This window comes from Tenrec ecaudatus, chromosome 13 (genome assembly GCF_050624435.1).
Source record: "Tenrec ecaudatus isolate mTenEca1 chromosome 13, mTenEca1.hap1, whole genome shotgun sequence".
NCBI classification, from domain to species: domain Eukaryota; kingdom Metazoa; phylum Chordata; class Mammalia; order Afrosoricida; family Tenrecidae; genus Tenrec; species Tenrec ecaudatus.
In genome coordinates, this window is record NC_134542.1 from 72,514,314 (window position 1) to 72,534,777 (window position 20,464).

Here is a 20,464-nt window from a genome sequence, read left to right on the forward strand (position 1 = left end):
TTTGCTGCTGCATAGGGTAGAATTCAATTTAGCTGCATCCCTTGGAAAGCCAACTACACTGGATAGGTGGTGAAACTAGATAGAATATTCTACTTCCCATATTAAAAGAGATCTAGAAATTAGCAGTTGTCAAAGACATCCGTGTCCTAGATTGCACCTGCTTTACAAAGCTGCTCATCTTAGCATGTGACTTTCTTTATATTTCTTACTGTTTATGGTCACGTATATACCCATTCTGATCCTAGACAGGAAAGAGAAGTCCATGGGAAGGACAGAGTGGAGCCTCATGCATCTGACTTCGGAAGGCTTAAAACAAAAATGAGCGATCCTTAATTGGTTTGGGTTTATGCTTAGTGACAAGTGTCAAGCAAGAGCTGTTTGACATAGCCCTCCATAACAACGAAGGAGCTTGGCAGAGGTAGGAAATTCAACTGAGCATATTACCTCCCTGAATAAAATTTAGTCTGTTAAAAAGGTCCATGGAGTGGCCTTAATAGTGTCCAACATATTCCTCTAATATGGTGATGATTATGATTCCTTCATGAAAATGTCCAAAGAATAAATGAAAATAATTTCACGTTCTAAGAAATAAAGTTGTAAAATATTTGTTATCCATAACATAATTTTAACTGGTTTAATGTAAGGTTACCAGGAAACAAAAGTTAATTTTCATTTACTGCAGTAGGAAAATAAACAAAACTTAGTATTTTCAAGTGGTTCAAAATAATACAAAGGTAGGAAAAATATAAAATATGAAACAATCTGCATATTCTTTACCACCTAATTATCCTGTCAGGTTACTTAATAAAGTTATTTCCCTCATATCTTAAATTTATGTCTTCTTGAGAAAACAGAAGTCCTACTGTATGTTCAACATTTTAATGCACATTTCTTAGTTATTCCTTAATTATATTCAGCAGATATTGAGGTGGTTTCAAAAAGTGTGGAAAATAAGAATAAAAATAATGGAATTTTGAATCCTCTCATATTTGGCGCTCTGAAAGTATTGTACTCTGCAAATATTGAGCTCTCAAAATCATCATGCACTTCGAAGCAAAGAGTAGATCATCATTACCATCAGGGAGTGTATAATCTAGCAGCTGGCCCGAACACAAGTATGTCATTCTTCAGTGCTGTGGAGTGTATATTCCAACTCAGATCTGCCCTGTGTCCAACCACAGGTTACCCTGCCTGGACCTGTGCCATCCTCACTAGATATATTCCTTTGTTTGAGCCATTGTTGCAGCCACTGCGTCAATCAACGCTGCTGAGAGTCTTCCCCTTTTTTAGTGACCCGCTACCAAGAATGAGGTTCTCCAGGCCTTACTCCCTTCCGATCACATGAACACATGTGACACAAAGGCAAGTATGTAGTCAAAGAGCAGAGCAAGGCACATTCCAAAGCAATCAGAGGAATAAGCCATTCCTTTGGGAAGTATTGGGTAAGGGATTTTTGAGGAGCTGTGAAAGAAGACAGACTAAAAAAAATGGAGACACCATAGTTGGGAAATATGATGCAAAAAGAAATCCCAGACCAAAAACCAACATCGTCACTGTGCACCTGACTCACCCATTTGTGCATTTATGCACCCGTTCAGCGTGCGATTCTGGGTCCTGTCCTCTGTGGGAGAAGCTTAACGTGTTTACTAGTTATGAACTGCTTTCCTTTTGATGGTTTTGTTGAAAGTTGTCGAAATATTTGCAAAGATGAAGTGTTTCATGCATTGGTTTGCATTACACTGTCTTAGCTCTGGCTTTGCATTATTTCATGGAAGCGTTCCCCTCAGATGAATAGCGATTGCTTATTATTGTATTGGAGAAGATCATGTCACCTTTTCAGCAGTGTGTTTTGACATCCTAAGACGTAGGGAATTCATTGTAGGTGATGGCATGTGATCACGGCTTTCATTTATAAATTCTTAAAAAATACACTCTCGAAACAGATTTTATTTAGACCATATAGATTTCATATACTCTTTTACCAGATTTTACTTGCTAGTTGGCACAAATGCTTTAACTTTTAAAAAATCTATATTGAATATTTGTGTTTAATCCATAGAAATAATGAAATATTGGTATAATATGAAAATCCATGTATCTTATTTTTTTAACATTTTGACAAATTTGAAAACATTTTCCTGTAATTCTGCTTGATGTCTCTACATGAATTAAATAGAATACTTGGAAGTAGATCAGATAATGGCCATTTTAGAGCAGTCTTCTTCAAGCGCACTCATGCCCACCCTCAACATGGAAAATCATGTAAGATGCTGTTGGTTTTAAATTGTTAAAAAGGTTGCTTTAACATATTATTGCATTTAAGTTTAACTTCTAGATAAATTATATAACTGTTTAATTGACTCTTCTGTGTAGAGTGATTTATAATCTATTGATTCACATACATTGGTGAACATTGTAAAAATTCTATATGGTATGTTTTCCTATGTATAACTAATTTCAATGTATGTTATATCTGACTTTAAATATTTTAAATCGGAGTTGGTTCAGTTGTTTCATCATGCTGTAGTTTACATTTCAATGCTTAACCTTCTTACTTCTCACAGGGGTAAAACTCATTCTGGATCGGGAATGCAGCTCTGTGCTTTTAACCAGACAGAGACAAATGTGACCACTGTTATTCAGGTTACCTTAAAAACATCATACATATATGATATTATTTTCAGTGTCTTGCATGCTCTTCAACTACAAAATAGTTCTGCCTGACCCATTGCAAGAAAATAGAAACATATACAATTGTTCCATAGGTGACTTGAAGCACAGCATCATGGGGCAAGTCCATCTTTTTGTGTGATTCTATCAATGACCTTCTTGACATCTCTCTCATATTCTTAGGTGATGTCAAGTGCATGTGCTAAAGTTTTTTGTTGGATGGATTATAAAAGTAAGATATAGAGTATAACAGGCAGAAGCCCTTGAACCAGTATTCACTTTGAAAACCTCTATCAACTTCCCTCTCAATTTAGTCTATATATTTATAATTATGAATGTGTGTCTATGTTACATATATGCATATCTATACACACACACACACAAAGAAAGAGAGAGCAGAGTGGCTTAGGCATAGGACTTCAAGTTCAACATTTCAAAGCCATCAGCTGTTCTGCAGGAAAATGGTGCAGCTCTGTTCTCATAAAGATTTACCCTCTTGGGAACCCTATAAAGGCATACTATGACTCTGAATGGATTTGTGCTATTTAATATATATCATATTACATACAATATTAAAGTTAGGTTTAGTATATCATATTAAATTCCAATTACAATAAATAAATTAAAGTTCTGTTAAACACTGTTTTTGTGGGAGAGAATTTTCAAGAATAAAGTCTTAGAGCAGAAAAGGTCATTTCCAAATCATTCCCTATATTTACAGCTAATCGCTGCTCCCTTAGTACACATTAAGACAGTTCAAGGCAGTGCCAATATGTTCTGCTTCTAATCTGAATTTTGAGTATATTTGGAAATAATTTTAAGAGCAATTATAAGTAGGTCTTTATTTTTTAATTGATTCAGTAATTATATTTTTTCTGTACATACAAGAACTTAAAAGGTTCATGGGGAAAATTAATGAACAGATAATGGGAAATGTCCATGAGGACCCCATGTATATTCACCAATTAAAAGCTAATAATCCCTGCCTAGAAATTAATGAACAATATTTTAAGTGCTTAAAATGCCCAATTTGATTCAAGAAGCAAATTTACTCCTTGGTGGATTGAGTTCTGGTTATATATCACCAAGGGAGATACAGTTTGGCCCTCAAAGCTGCAAGTTCTAAATCTATACATTGTGAAGTAAACAGTAAACCTGCCAATAGATATAAAATCGTTTCCCTAAAATTAAATATATATAAATATTTATTGTCCTATCTAATTTGTCTAACAACAGAAAGAGATAACTTCTTCGGACAATGTTTTCTTTTATACTCATATACATTACGGAAAGACTGAACTCTAGGAGTTCCTTTGGGGCAGGAAGAGGTAGACTCTACATTACTAAGAAACTTGCCTTTTTTTATAATCCAGTTCATATGTTTAATTTCTCCTTGTCGGGATGTTTGTATTGTTGTTGTCCCTCGTGGAATGATGAAAGCAAATCTTTATCCTGATATTGACATCCTCTAGAGCTAACACTTTCTAAATGCAAATAAAAGAAAGGAAAAAGAAATGGTATTAGTGTTACTGCTGATTTTAAAGGTGCTCTAAGATGAAGTTAAGGATCTCTGGTGTCTCAGTGGGTTGAGTATTCAGAGGCTAAACAGGAAGTCAGCAGTGAGATCCACCAACCACTGTGGGAAGATTCACAGCCTCAGAAACCGCACAGAATGTTCAAAGAGGATCTCTGGTCTGAGTTGATTTTATGCTGTCGGTTTATTCAAAGTGACACTTTTTGATTTAGAAGCAATATTCACTCAGAAAGTAGCTTGATTCTAGAAAGTGGTACATTTCCTCCAAAAATCAAGCTACATTTACAACTGTGTACAAGGAAACACACAATTTTTAAGACCCTATTCTAGGTTATACATATGCACAGAATACACACAGGTCTGAACTCCAAAATTTTTTTTCAAAATTATTATTAATGAGTCAGGATCAATTCAGTGACAGTAAGTTCAAGTTTTTGTTTTGTTTTATTTTGTTTTTTAACTCTTAGAGAACATGAGATGCAGGTTATGAAATGTTCATTTTCCTAATGAACTAAAAATTCATTATTTCACTTTTGGAGAATTTAAATTTTGTTAATTTTGTACATTGACGGCAAACTTGTTCTTTATGAACTTTATATGTATGTTCAAGTTTATCTAAAAGAAGTGCTGTTTATGACTATAATGGATAAGAATTATTAACTCATGCCAATTTTTATTTTCCATGCTTTTCAGTGTCAAGGGCTTGTTATTGTGATTTTCATGGCAATCATTCCATGCATTTGATGTCATCTCTCTTTGCCCTTCCTCTTCATGAATAATTTTAGGTGATTGAAAAAGTCATTTAAATGTACAGGTATTTGGGGTTTTTTGTTTGACATTCCATTGATTTTTTTGTTTCTATTCATGATAATTACATTTAACAAATTGAAGTCTGAGTTAGCATTCCCCCCCTCATTTGTCTTCATGCTTATTTATGTTCCAGTGCTTGGTTATCTGATTTGTTACAGTTTTCTAGGGTGCCATTGTTTAAATGCTGATTTCTAGAGATGGAAAATATTCTTTTCACTGGACCCACTAATGTCCCGCTACTTCATTATCTTTCTCCTCCAGGAGCTTCCTCCAAAAAAGCTCTGTTTTGTGCACAAAGCTCTTGAATATATGTGCTTACACTTGAAGACATTGCCTTTTTCTTGGAATGAAAGCCCCCAAAATCCTGTGAAATCAGACTGAGAAAGTGAGACCATCAGTGCTCTCCAGCCATTCATTGTCAAACAGTGCTTGTTTGTTTGTTTGTTTTTATATTCAAGATCTTATCCTTTAACTACCCAAACTATTTGTGTGTTATTGACTATAACAAACATGTAACACTGAGAACTGTCGGTGAAATCATTGAATTATGTTGATTATCTCCGGTGGTGACTGAGATTTGACCTCATTATTTCTTCAGCATGTTGATATGATGTTGGAATGGGTAGGCAGATGTCCTGCTGAATGAGCAGCTGTTTCTAAAGCATCTACATATTTATTTCATCTAAATGAACAAAGAAGACCAGGAAAGAAAAAAAAAACCAACAACTTAGTTTTCTGGTTCTTTCTATGTGAGCCAAAAGTATATTATAACTAGTGAATAAACTGGGATTCTTTGCTACAGACGTAAAAGGAACTTTAAAAGGTAGAGAAAGACATACTATAATTGTTTCAGGTTTTTGTTTTCTTATCAAAAATTGAGGACATCTGGAGCTAGGTTTTTACTTTTAATTTTGAACATTGTATTTTAAAAGGCATCTTGAAAGTTTTCAGAGACAACAGAAAAGGATAGGAAAGAACCTGATCATCCTAGACACTAAAACAACTAAAGGAATTAAATATGATTGCACTCAAGTTGAAAATGGCAACTGATACTATTATTGATGATCTCTAACAGAGACTTTAAGAAGAAACCGTTTGCATTTCCCCCAATACAAAAATATCATTAATATTACAAGGGGAAAGAAAACATATTTGGGTGCTGTACCAGAAAACTTGTTTAAATCAAATGATCTTATAGTGAGTGGACTACACATATGGAAACATTGGGCTCTTGTGCATTAAAATTAATCACATAAAGTGCAGTAGTTCTCTGTGGAATTTTGATCAAACAATTTTTTAATCCTGTACTTTGAACATTACCATTCTACTCTTAGTGATTTAGTATCAGCATTTTGGATGATGCATAATATTATGCTGTAAAATTTAAAGAATTATATTTATTTGAAACTAATAAAAATATTACTTTCTTATTGTACTCAGCTCAAAGGATAACTTTTTTTTGTTGTGGGACAGACGCAGTCTAAGAATATATGTTATAAATATACATCTTTAGGATGTTTCAAAATCAACCACCTTCTTTGAGAGAGAGATTTTGATTTGTTTTGTTTTGTTTTCTATGCTTTGAGGACCACCACGTATCTGTCAGTTTGTTGTCCTAGGGTGGTTTGTGTGTTGCTGTGACGTGGAAAGTTAAGTCACTGGTGTTTAAAATACCAGCAAGGTCACCCAAAGGGAACGGAAATCAGCAGAGCATCAAGCTAAGAAGGACTGAGCAGCCCATTGCAGAGGAATTCCCTGCTGAAAACCTTATGCATCGCAGCTACACATTGTCATTTACGTAAGGCTCAATGAACAGAAGCAGAACATCGTTGGAGGTAGTATAAGGGGAGCGCCTCAGGTCAGAAAGCCCTCAATCAAAACAGACTGTGGAGACGCTACCTTTTCAAAGTAGAGTTGTTCACAATGAGGTGGATGGAGGAAAGCCCGTGAGAGGAGAACTTCGGGCTTTACGCAAATACGAATGGGGCATAACTCACCATGAGACGAAACAGCTGCAAAAACTACTAATAATCAGAAATGTAAGAGGTATGAAAAAGAGGGAAATTGAAAGTCATCAAAAAATGAAATTGAAAACATAAAGATGGATATCCTAGATGTTAGTGAACTGAAACAGACTGAACTTGGCCATTTTGAATAGGGAAATCTTACCATTTACTATGCTGGGAATGATCCAATCAAAGGGAATGGTTTTCCATTCATTGACCAGTGGCATTCATTGAAGTTCACTACTAACTATAATAGGATTATATATATATATATATCTGTAGTCAAGGAAATTCAATCAATAAAGCTATTACTAAAATGTATGCACCAAACGCTAAAGCTAGTGATGTAGTAATTGAAGAATTGAACCAACACCATCCATCCATTGAAATTGATCAAGCACTCAATCAAGATTCATTGACAATTATTGGCAGTTAGAATTCAAAAGTTGAAAACCAGAGAAAGAAAAGTAATTAGGAAAAATATGGTCTTGGTGATAGAAACAAAGATGGAGATTGTGTGATATAACTTTCCCAAACCAATGACTTGTTCATAGTAAATACTATTTTTTTTGTTTTAAACGTTTTATTTGGGGCTCATACAACTCTTACCACAATCCATACATATACATACATCAATTGTATAAAGCACATCCATACATTCCCTGCCCCAATCATTCTCAAAGCATTTGCTCTCCACTTAAGCCCTTTGCATCAGGTCCTCTTTTTGTTTCCCCTCCCTCCCCGCTCCCCCCTCCCTCATGTGCCCTTTGTAATTTATACATCGTTATTTTGCCATATCTTGCTCTATCCGGAGTCTCCCTTCCCCCCCCTTCTCTGCCGTCCCTCTCCCAGGGAGGAGATCACATGTGGATCCCTGTAATCAGTTCCCCCTTTCCAACCCACTCACCCTACGCTCTCCCAGCATCGCCCCTCACACCTTTGGTCCTGAAGGTATCATCCACCCTGGATTCCCTGTGCCTCCAGTCCTCATATGTACCAGTGTACAACCTCTGCCCTATCCAGCCCTGCAAGGTAGAATTCGGATCATGGTAGTTAGGGGGAGGAAGCATCCAGGATCTGGGGGAAAGCTGTGCTCTTCATCGGTACTACCTCGCACCCTGACTGACCCATCTCCTCTCCTAAACCCCTCTATGAGGGGATCTCCATTGGCCGACACTTGGGCCTTGGGTCTCCACTCTGCTCTTCCCCCTTCATTCAATATGGTATATATACACACACACACACACACACACACACACACACATACACATATTCTGTTGTTTTTTTTTTGCATGATGCCTTATACCTGGTCCCTTGGGCACCTCGTGATCGCACTGGCTGGTGTGCTTCTTCCATGTGGGCTTTTTTGCTTCTGAGCTAGATGGCCGCTTGTTTATCTTCAAGCCTTTAAGACCCCAGACACTATCTCTTTTGATAGCCGGGCACCATCAGCTTTCTTCGCCACATTTGCTTATGCACCCATTTGTCTTCAGCGATCCTATCATGGAGGTGTGCAGCCAATGATATGATGATTTTTTGTTCTTTGATGCCTTATAACTGATCCCTTTGGGATCACTCGCTCACACAGGCTGGTGTGTTCTTGCATGTGGGCTTTGTTGCTTCTGAGTTCGATGGCCGCTTGTTTATCTTCAAGCCTTTAAGACCCCAGTCACTATCTCTTTTGATAGCCGGGCACCATCAGATTTCTTCACCACATTTACTTGTTCACCCACAAATACTATTTTTTTAACAACACAAAAAGTGATTATACACATGGACTTCTCCAAACAGAATACACAGAAATCAATTTGACTACATTTGTGTGAAGAAAAGATGGAGAAGTTTAATTCAACAGCTAAAACCAGGCCAGAGGCTGACTGTGGAACAGACCATCAATTGCTCATATGCAAGTTCAGGTTAAGCTGAAGAAAATGTAAACACAATAACAAAACAACATGATAGCCAAAATATATCTATGAGTTATATCGGAACTGAATGTTGAAACTAGCTCAAGAACACATTTGCTGCATTGAACATGAATGAGAGAAGTCCTGATGAGCTGTGGAAGGACACAGGAATAGATATCATGAACAAAGCAAATTAAAAAGACAAGAAAGAATTTCATGTATTTCATTAAAAAGACAAGAATGAAAAGACAAAGTGGATGTCAGAAGAGATGCTGAAACTTGCTCTTAATCTTACGAGTAGCTAAGGTGAATGGAGAAATCATGAAGTAAAAGGGCTGAACAGGCATTTTCAAAGAGCAGCTTGAGACAACAAAGTCAAATATTATAAAGAAATGTGCAGAGACCTAAAGTTAGAAACCCAAACAGGAAGAACAGGTTCAGCATATCGTAAACTGAAAGAATTCACAGAAATCTCAAGCTCAAGATGTGATTTTAAAAGCTTCTTTGGGCAAAATATTGAATGATGCACGAAGCATCACAAGAAGATGGAGAGAAAACACAGAGTCACTGTACCCAAAATGGCTAGTTGACATTCCACCACTTCAAGAGGTACCATATGAAGCAATGGTCCTGACGGAAGAAGTTCAAGCTACAGTGAAAGCATTAGCCAAAATTAAGGATCTAGAAATGAATGAAATATCAATTAAAATGTCTCCAAATCTGATGAAACACTGGAAGCACTCATTTATCTGTGCCAGGAAATTTGGAAGATAGCTTCTTGGCCAACTGACTGGAAGAAATCTATTTGTACACATTCCAAAAGTAGGTGACCAAAAATAGCTCAAATCATAGAACAATATCATTAATATCACCTGTAAATAAAATTTTGCTGAAGATCATTCAATAATTGCAGCTGTACATTGACAGCGTTGCCTTGGTTCAGGTTGGATACAGAAAAGGGTGTGCAGCAAGGGCTCTCATTGCTGATGTCAGAAGGGTCTTATGAAATCAGAGAATACCAAAAAGATGGTCACTTGTGTTTGGTTGACTATGACAAGGTGTTGGACAGGGTGGATAATAACCACTGTGGAGAACCTTCAGATAAGGAATTCCTGAACACGTCATTGTGCTCATACGGAACCTGTGCATGGATCAAGATGCAGTTGTGTGAACAGAACAAGGGAATACTGCAAGATTAAAATCAGGAAAGGTGTGTCATGGTTGTATCCTCTCACTTACGAATTCAATTTGTATGCTAACCAAATAATCATAGAAGTTGGATTATATGTATAAGAATTTGGCATCAAGATTGGAGAAAGGTTTATTAACAACCTACGGTATGCAGATGACATACCTTGGTTGCTGAGAGTGAGGACTTGAAACACTTGCTGATGAAGATCTGAATTGCTACCCTCAATATGGATCTCAACTCAGTGAAAAGATGAAAATCCTCTCAACCAGACAAATTAACATGATAAATGGAGAAAAGACTAAAGTTTTCATGGATTTCGTCTTCCTTGGAGCCACAATTAATGCTCATGGTAGCAGCGGTCAAGATTCCAAATGCCACACGACATTCGGTAAATCTGCTGCACACGGCCTCTTTAAAACCTTGAAAAGTAAGCAATCTACCTTGAGTACTAAAATGCGCCGGACCCACACCATGGTATTTTCTTTTGCCTCGTATGCATGTGAATGTTGGACATGGAGCAAGGAAGATCAAAAGAGAATCAATGCCTTTAAATTAAAGGTTTGCAAAGAATACTGAAAGGACTATGGTCTTCCAAAACAAACCTGTCATGGACAATTGACAGCCAGAATGCTCCTTAGGGACAAGGATGCCAAGATTTTGCCTCATGTACTTCGGACGTGTTATCAGGAGGGACCGATGGTTGGAGAAGGACAACGTTCTTGGTAAAGTAGAGGGGGAGCCAAAAGCCGGAAGGCCCTCAGAGATGGATTGACACCGTGGTTGCAAGGATGTGAGGTTGGTGCAAACCCAGGCACCGTTTCATTGTGTCGTACATAGGGTCGTTCCTCATTGGGACCTACTGGAGAGTGCCGAACAATAACAGTTTTGCAGTCCTCAATTTTTAGTGCCGGTGTATTAGACAATTCTACTTTATTTCTGAACATAAGAAATGACCAACCAGAACCGCCACATATACTAGCATGAGGCAACGTACAAAGTCAATGGCTGTCACAAGAAATGTTGGTAATAAACAAGTGACTAGCTTAAGGTAAATTCTTTTTTGGATATGTTTTTTTGGGGATAGGGTCTATCATATTAATATAAATAAAGAGATTAAAGAATGAATTTCATTGATTCATGAGTCTTTCCTTTGTATTTTTAACACCTCCATTTGTTTAAACTATTCTTACAAAAAAATAGAAATGTAATCTTTGTAGGAGAGGCAGGCAATAATTGATAATTTTACGGTATTCGTGTGATACTTGGCAAATGAGAATGAAAACATGAGTCTTCTCCTTTGTAAGAGTAGTGCATACCCTACTCTCGTATAAAACAGTGTTAGGAAAATATAACTGAGTTTTGCTACAGTGGCTGTATGTTGTTGTGTTGTGTTTTTTTTCCTCAGGAATACCCGTATATGCTTTTGTGTCTGTAAATATTCACGCTTGATCATAGAGTTCTAGGGGGCAAAAATGTGTTTGCATTTTGATCTGCTTTGTGGTCATAATGGCAAGTTCGTTACTTCCATGTGTTGGTCTGCCATGTGTCATTGTGTTGACTCTTTGTTATGGAATTTGCATGTCGTGCTCACTGTAGTGGCCCTTCTCTCAACTTGATGAATGATACTCTAGGATCCTCTCGAAGATATCCTGCAATTTTATGATTCAATGGACTGTGGGGGTGGAATAATGTCTGTGGTCTTTGGCATTTTTATTCCAATACATTGAACTTTTTGTGTATGTCTTAGTGAGACACCTTCTATCTATATCATCCTGCTACACATTTATAAATTGAAGAAATAATAGGAAATAGATGTTTGGGATTTATTGTAATATATTCTAAGTATTAATAAGCATTTTCTGCTAGTTTTCAGACCTCAGTTTTTAATTAACAACCATGGGCAATATGGCACATGTTTGTCACTGACAGTTACCGTCTGGTGTCCTAAAATAATAATTGCTATTGTAAGTTCAAGGTAACTATGAAAGATAATTACAAAACTGAAGCTAGTTCTTTGCAAATGTGATGGTTAACATCAAAATAGTACCTTATGCCAATACCATTTACTTGTTAGCCTAATAAAAAGTATAACACGTATTACCACAGGATGTGTAGATAGAAAGATCAAGTTTAGAAACATTGCAAGGTCACTTGATCTCAGTGTGTGTTTATGGCCATCGTACTGTCGATTTGGTTCCATAGCATTTTGCATGCTCTGACCATGAATTAAGTCTAGTGGAAACTCGGGGTTTGGATGAGCACTGAATGAACTATCTGGTGGGCGTGGTGAATTCCTTTTCAGAGATTGAATCGATCGAGTTCTTCTGAGTGCAGCACAGTTGATAACCCCGTGGCAGGAGAAGGAGAAGAAGCAGAGGCTGAACCCATAAATTCAGATGAGCCAGAGGCCTGTTTCACAGATGGTAAGAGAAAATTTGAGACCTTGGTTAGCATCTATTAATTAGTGGGTGGAGTTTTATTTTACTGTTTGTCTGGTGTTCATTACCCAAAAGACAAAGGACCCTACTTCGTACCGAGTCTCCACCGCTGACCTAAGGGAAGTCACTAGAGTTGTCTAAGCCTCTGTGGACTGTGTTGCACTTTGCGGTGCTCGACTGCAAGTTCCCTGTGTGGCGCAAAGACGAGAGTAAGTGAAAACAGAACGATTGGCGTTCCAGTTCATGTGTGCTGAGTTCATTCGAATCCAAACATGTTTAAATATGAGGCCACCACCAGGGAGTGGCTGCAGACAAAGTCCCTCAGTAATACCTTTGTCCTGGCCTCCTTTGGGTGTCTGAGAAATAATGGGCCACTCAAAACAGCAGGTTCCAAGGATGACTTTACCATCATGACGATGCACCTGCTCATTCTTTGAGAGTGGCAAGAACTATCCTATGAGATTTTGTAAGAAAATCTCACCCTTTGGTCCTACGGCTCTAATTTCCCCCTTCCAGGGGGAAGGGGGAGGGAAATTGAACATGAACACAATTTGAACCCCTGAGAATAACCAAAACTATCATTTTGATGTGTGGTGTAAATTGAAAAGTACAGAACTCTTTATGGAAGGGTTAGGTGAAAACATCACATTCTGAATTATATAGATCTAGATGGAGGATATGCCAAAAATAGCTTTCATTTTGATGTTTTGTTTAATAAAGGTTCCTATGATTTTGGAGCAATTTAGTTTTTGCTTTCCCTCAATCTTGGCAGTTCAAACCCACCCACAGGCATATTGGGACACCGCCCTGGTGATCTACTCCCAAGGTCACATCCAAGAAAATCATATGAAATAGTTCTACTGAACACACATAGGGTCACTAAGAGTCTGCCTCAACTCAAGGCCAACTGGCAACAGCATACTATAAATTGCTATTCTTCTCAATTCCATAAAATTACCAGAACCCAGTTTATAGGATGAGTGATACCATTACTTAGTCTACGATTTCCTACAGTTGACCAAAATAGGTCTAAAATATTCTTTAGAAATCACACTGCTTTTGTTCTTTCACATCTCTGGAAATTATGATTTTCTTTCCCTGTTTTTCAAATTTTATTCAAATGATGATCCTTCCCCCTCATTGTTTGTTCTGGGTTATCTTCTTTTATCTCTGTGTCTAATGGGAATTTATCCAGTTCTAGAATTTGAATATCATTTCTGTGCTGTTTGCTCTTATATCACAGCCTTTCCTCTAGAAGGAGCCCGGGTTGCCTGGTGGTTACAATTTAGGCTGCTACCTGCAAGGTCAGCAGTTCAAAACTACTAGACACTCCAAGGGAGAAAGACTGAACTTTCTACTCCCATAAAGAGTTACAGTCTCAGAAACTCACAGAGACAGTTCTACTCTGTCCCTCTAGGGTGGACATAAGTTGGCATAAACTCAGTGGTAGTGAGTTTGGTTTTTGATTGGTTTTAGTCATATGCATGTGTTTGAGCTCATTGACCAATAATACAAAGTATAAGTTTTGAAGTGTGATAAATGGGTTCTAATTGACTTATTGCTGACTGTAAATCCTTGAGCACATTTTAAAAATCTTACTATATTTTAGATTTCTCATTTGTAATTGGAGATAACAATAACATCCATGTAAAGGGGGTTAAATAAGATTTTGCTTATGTGAATTTTTATCAGTACTAAGCTTCCATTGATTTTAAAGCTCACTATTTAGGGGCTTATCTTCAATTTGGTTCTTTGTTGTCATTTTAAAACCATAGACTTGTTTTCATTCTCCAAGATTTTTTCTATAGTTCCCTTTAACCTCCTGTAGTAATACATAGTGCTGGCAAGACAAGACACCTGCAAACTAGAAAGAACAAATTTCACTTAAATACAAAGTAAGTCTCATTCTATGTGAGAAGCAAAGGAGTGTAATACCAAATAAATATAAATTCTTTGTGTACTGAAATTAATTTCATAAGCAAGACACATGGAGTTGCCTTTTAAAATACATATGTTAAAGATATTTATTATTTCAATAAGATTTATGACCAATTGCTTAATAACTTGATAAGTATCATGGAACCAAAATCTATATAGATACTATCAGGATTTCATTATTCATTTTATGACCTGACTTAAAATTTTTAGGCTAAGAAAGCATTTGGTCTTATCCAACAAATGATGGCTTCAAACTTCAAAGACGTTTTAGAAAACATAAACCCTGTGTAAACCAGTTGCCATTATTGGTTCCAATCCATGCTGACCCTACCTACGTCTGTCAGTAGGACAGTGCCCCACAAGGTTTTCTTCACCGTCTTTCAGAAGCAGAGCACTGGGTCTCTCTTCTAGGCAGCCCCGGGTGGCCTCAAACTACCATTGCCATTACTAGCTCAGTACCTCGTTATGTGTGCCATCCAAGGGCTTCTGAACTCTTGCAGAAAGTATTCATTCTATGCTGCTTCCATCTATGGATCATGCCACTGAGGTGTTGTTGTTGGGTGCAGTTCCAGCTGACAATGATCCTGTGTGTAACAGAATGACACAGTGCTGCTGGACCATCCTCACAATTGTTGTGTCTGAGCCCATTAGTGTAGCCGCCGTGTCAGCCCCTCTTGTTGAGAATCTTCCTCTTTTTTGCTGCCCTTCTTCTTTGTCCAGCATGGGCTCTTTCTCCAGGGATTGGTTCCTGCTGATAGCATGTCCCAAAAGGAACATTCTAGATCTACCCTGTCCCAGGCAGATTTATTCATTCGTCTGACCGTCCACAATAATTTAATGTTCGTTACTGAGGCAACAATCCAATGCATCCCTTCTCCCCTCATCCTTATTTGTTCTTCAGTTCTCACAGCTCATAAGGGGAGTGGAAATACTATGGCTTCAGTCGGGTGTCCCTTAAAACCTTAAGACAACATCTTTGTTTCTTTTCATTACTTTAAAAAGCTCTTTTACAGTGGATTTGTTCCATCTATAGGTCCTGATTGTGGATCCATGTAGAATGATACCGTTATAAACATTGCACCATACTAAAATGTTACTAAAATAGAATTTTATAAAGGTTATTTTAATTCTACAGAACATATTTTTTATGATTCCTTTGTGTTTATTTGTAACTTGTAAATTAAGGTCAATGCATCCAAGAAACCATGTAAACATATTCTTTAATGAATCTTGGCTTGAAGCATTAAAAATATGAAAAATTTCACATATGTGAGTCAGGTCCATTTGAGAAATTTTGCCTGTTGGATACTTTACACTAAATAACTCAGCCTAAATTCAGCAAGGCAGTCAAATTGATCAGACCTTCAACCATTTATTCACTCAGCTATTCTTTTACTTGTTTTTTTTTAAAAAGACTATTAAATAGCCGCCACCATTTTAAACAGTGGAGATAAAACACTAATAAAAAACAATGGCTCTCCCCCAATAAACGTGAAAATAGGTAGGAGGTTCGATACGGGACGTCGGGTAGGGGTGAGGGTCTTCAGTCTCTCTGTAAGCATACCATGGTCAGAGAAGATCCATCTTAAAAGGTGGCATGTGACCAGCGACCTGAAGAAAATTGGAAGGGATCATGCAGATACGTCAAGGACACTTAGGCGAAGAAACCATGTGAGTTGCACAAAACACTGGGAGCAATCGAAGGACCAGTATATCCGAAGGAAATTGGACTAGGGGCCAGCTTGGAGGGCTTTATAAAGATCCAGTCGTAAAGCCGCGTAACATGCAGTTATGTAAGTAGACGATTCGATAGCAGTAGAAGAAGCAAGGAGACCTCTTGGAGGCTCCTTCCATCAATCCGATGAGAGATGAGAGTAGTTAGACCAGGGTGAGAGTGTGGGGAGGGTGAATGTAGGAGAATCTGGGTTTATCTTGACACTAGAGGTTAAAGGGCTTGCTCGGGGGTTGGGTGTGGGTGGTGAAGGAAAGAGAGGCATTAGAGAGGACTCTGAGGGTCTAGGATCTCAGACACTGGAAATATGTCGTTCCACCTGAAGACTGAGAAGAGTGGGCTTGTGAGGGTAGGGAATCAGGAACTCATTATTATGTTGGGAACAACTCTTGCTAATTCAAGACTCATCTGAAAGAGCTCAGCTAGAACCAAAGCCCGTCCCAGGTAGCACCTGACCTCCGGAGACTTTTGTTACCTTAAAGGCAGCCGAAAGGCAAAGGGAGTGTGGGAGACAGATAAAAGGAGTTGTGTTTCTAAAAGGATTGCCCCTTGCCTCACACCCACGGATCCTTTTCACCCTAACAACTATCACCTCACTCATGTCTTCACGTCTTGTCCCCTTTCTCCCCCTTTTCCTTCCACCCATACCTTACATTCGTTCTGTCGCAGTAGGTTTATAATTCAAGATGTAAAACTTGCTGTGAACCTAGGTCCCGCACGGCTTCGCTGTCCTCGTGCTGCGTGGCTTGGCAGCCTGATGACGGCTGTGGCAGGACTCCGGTCCTAAATGGCTTTCGGTGGCACTCCTGGATTTGGTATTGAGCATCAGCGGGGCTGTATCTGAGACGGACACCAGCCCCCTTTGTTTCCCAAATTTTTTTCTTATTAATTTTGTGGGAGGAACCAACTCAACTTCCTCCCATAATGTCTTGAGTTCAATTTTCGACAAAAGAAAACAACATTTCTAATTTGGGAGGGAGGACAGCAAGCGGTGAACCAAAGTGTTTTAGAGGTTTTAGAAGTAGCTAAGAAAGGGGGAACCACAGGCTTGGTCACCGAGTCAGTGTTTCCATTGCTTTCCCTGATCACACTGTTATACTTTCAGTTTTTGTTATGGTTGTTATTGTTTTTATTAATGCCCAGTGATGGCTTATTTATCTGAGAGCATTGGTTTAACATGATGAAACCTAGCATGGACTTCATGTAATGCATCATGAGAACAGAGTAATGAAACCACCCAAAAGAAATAGCCTGGACCTCCTGGGACCCATTAAAATGTTTGAGAGGTTCGCTGTTATGTTTTCATTTAATTAATAGTCCTCTTAAAAAGAAAGTGTGATAACGTTGCTAACCAGCTAGGTTGGAAATCCCGTGGGATCAGCCTTTGCGTGAGAGCCAGACAGGCGCTTGAACACTCTCGCCTCAAAGTAAGAGAAACTCTCTGAGGTGTTAAAAATCCTGAGGGCACTGTTCATAAGCCCTCATCTCAAATGATGAAAAGTTTACTTGTTTTTCTAATTAACATGCATAAAGTTTTTTTATGCCTCGCTCTTAAGAATGTTTCTCTCTGATTTTAAGACTGATTACAAGCAATTTCCCAAAGTAAAATCTCCTTAATCCAAAGGATCACTTTCTCCTCTCGTAATTATACTTGAGGTGGCTAGATTCTGTTCTACACAAGATCTTTTTCCCTCCTAAGATAAATTCTAAAAGTATCGAGCATTAAGTTAATATTTGAAAATGCACCATAATGTTTTCTCCCCACTCCACTGCTTTCTTCTACCTTAGAGGAGATTACACGAGAGTCCTTTTTGAGCCCACCGCTTTACTGTGTTTCTATCTTGGTTTATAAAATATCCCCTGTTAACTGAATGCACTCACTGCAGATATAACGGAATTGTTTTAAGTACAATGCAAATAGCTTCTTTCAGATATAACTTGCTCATTTTAATGTTCACGGATAAAGTCATGTATATTTTCCATGCAAGCCAGGTTTCTATTTTTCATCTGATCTTCGTATAACTTCAAGAATGTATAGATATATCACCTTTCTGATTATAATGAAATGCATAGAGTATTTTTGAATTCTCTTTTGGAATCATATTTTTTTCTAGTCAACCATCCACCACATAAGGTGGCATCATGAATTAAGCACTGAACTGCTAACAGCAAAGTAGGCCGTTCAAATCCACCAACAGCTCCCCCAGAAAAAGATGAGGCTCTCTTTATCTTCTACAAAGATTTATATCTCAGGAACCTGAAGGAAAAGTTCTCCTCTATCCTATAGGCCACTGTGAGTTAGAATCAAGTATATATAGTACATATTAAAATCAAAAACCAAACTCACTGCCAGGGAGTCAATGCTGACTCATAGCAACCCCCAATGGCTTTCCAAGATGGTAACTGTTTACAGGAGTAGAAAATCCACTCTTTCTCCCATGGGACTGCGGGCGGTTTCGAACTTGCAACCATGTGGATTGCAACCCACTGGGTAACCACTACACCAGCAAGGCTCCTTGCATAGTAGGTATTAAGTTTTATAAACAGTTCTAGTGTGTACCAGAACTAGTAGCAGAAAGCAAGCTAATGACAGACACGCCTACCAGAGAGGAAGGAGAGGAACACATAAATTACGCGAGAACAAAACACCAGAGGTTAGGGAAAATACATAGCTAGCTGAATTCATCTGGTGCTAGGAATTATGAACCAATTTCAGTTCAGACACATAATAGAAACCATGGTGAGATCATATGTAATAGTCATAGTGCCTGAAGAAAATTCTCTTTTTGTTGTTTCATGACTTAAAGTTTGTAACTTTTTCAATATTTTGGAAAATATTGTTTACTAAAATACTATTGTTTTATAGGAGAGGAAATTATATTTTAAGTGCCTACCATGCCAGCTTCTGAAGCGCATGTCAAAATGGTGCTGCCTATTTTTATCCTCTTAGTTTCAAAAGCTCAAACCAAACCTATTGCAGACAAGTCAATTGTAACTCATAGGGATCCTCTTAGACAGAGTAGAATTGCCCCCATGGGTTTCAGGGAAGCAGACTGCCTCAACTCTCTTTCACAGAGAGGCTGGTGGATTCAAACCACTGTCCTTTTGGTTAGCCGCCCAGTGTTTAGCCCACTGCACCACCAGGGAACCTTCCACCTTCTACTTCCCCCCAAATAAACTTTTAATTAAACAGAGTCAAGTTTTTTGAAAGGGGAACTACTTGCAGTTCTTTTTTCAATTCTCTTTTTTCCAAAGTTGTTTAGGTTGTTTCGTGTTTTAAATGCTTCTGTAATTAAACAAATTCCTCGTCATCTATCTAGATACCTCTATCTAGTACATGGGCTCTGTCCAATACTCCTTCGTGAAACCTACTGACTTCCCTTGTACTGTAACCTCTGAGTTTTCTTTTTACCTCTCTTTCCTACTATCTCTTTTTCCTGCAATGTTTTCTCCCTTCTTTCTCTGTTTCCAGTGTGTAGAGGCACATGTTTAAAATCTGGCCCTCAAGAGGAGAGTATGCATATGCACATCACTTCATTACATATGTTCCTGACAGAAAAGACAGGTAGCACACACATTGCGAATCATAACCACATGCACAGCATGTTGTGTAACTCCACAGAGCTCAGGGGGGTTCACTGTGGTCTCCCGTTGTCTTCATTTTATTGTTGAGACCCCCCTCTCCTTCCCACACATCCCACCTCCAATCCCTCCTCAAATCCTGCTGCCTTTATCTACCAAGTGCATCTTGAATCTGTTCTTGCCCTCGTCCCTGGTTGAGATTTCCTTACGTCACCCCTCTCCTCTAGCCAGAAAGTCAAATATTTTTCTGCCTCTGGTCTTTTCTCATTACTCCTCTGCACCCAATCCAACCGCACGATAATTGGAGACCCGGGTGCTTTAACTGGCCATGTGTCTTTCATGTCCTTGCTTACAATCTTTCACTTACTCTTCATCTTCAAAGAATGTACACGAAACCCCTTAAGGTAGACTCTGACTAACCGCTCTAAGTCTGTTCCTTGTGTACATTTTGCTTTCCTACAGTTTGGCACTGGTTCTGATTCCTGTGCTGTCCTCTTAGGGCTGAAAAACACCCACGCTCTTTTTTAGCTGGCTGTTTTGAGTCTTCCTCCAGGAAGGGTTTTGTGACCTCTCCTTCTCAATAAACAAGTCAGGCTATCTGGACTTGGTCTATGCTACCACAATACCCTCTGCTTATCTCATTTTAGCTCATTAG

At 38.3% G+C, this 20,464-nt stretch overlaps 1 protein-coding gene across 3 annotated transcripts in view; it reads left to right on the plus strand.

Moving 5' to 3' along the window:
- Positions 1-20,464, plus strand: part of SCN9A (sodium voltage-gated channel alpha subunit 9) — a 99,265-nt gene that overhangs the window by 54,778 nt on the left and 24,023 nt on the right. For all 3 annotated transcript variants that reach the window (XM_075530432.1, XM_075530433.1, XM_075530434.1), the window contains exon 17: positions 12,422-12,542. In XM_075530432.1, coding sequence (XP_075386547.1) covers positions 12,422-12,542 — 121 coding nt within the window. The remainder of the gene's footprint in view (positions 1-12,421; positions 12,543-20,464) is intronic.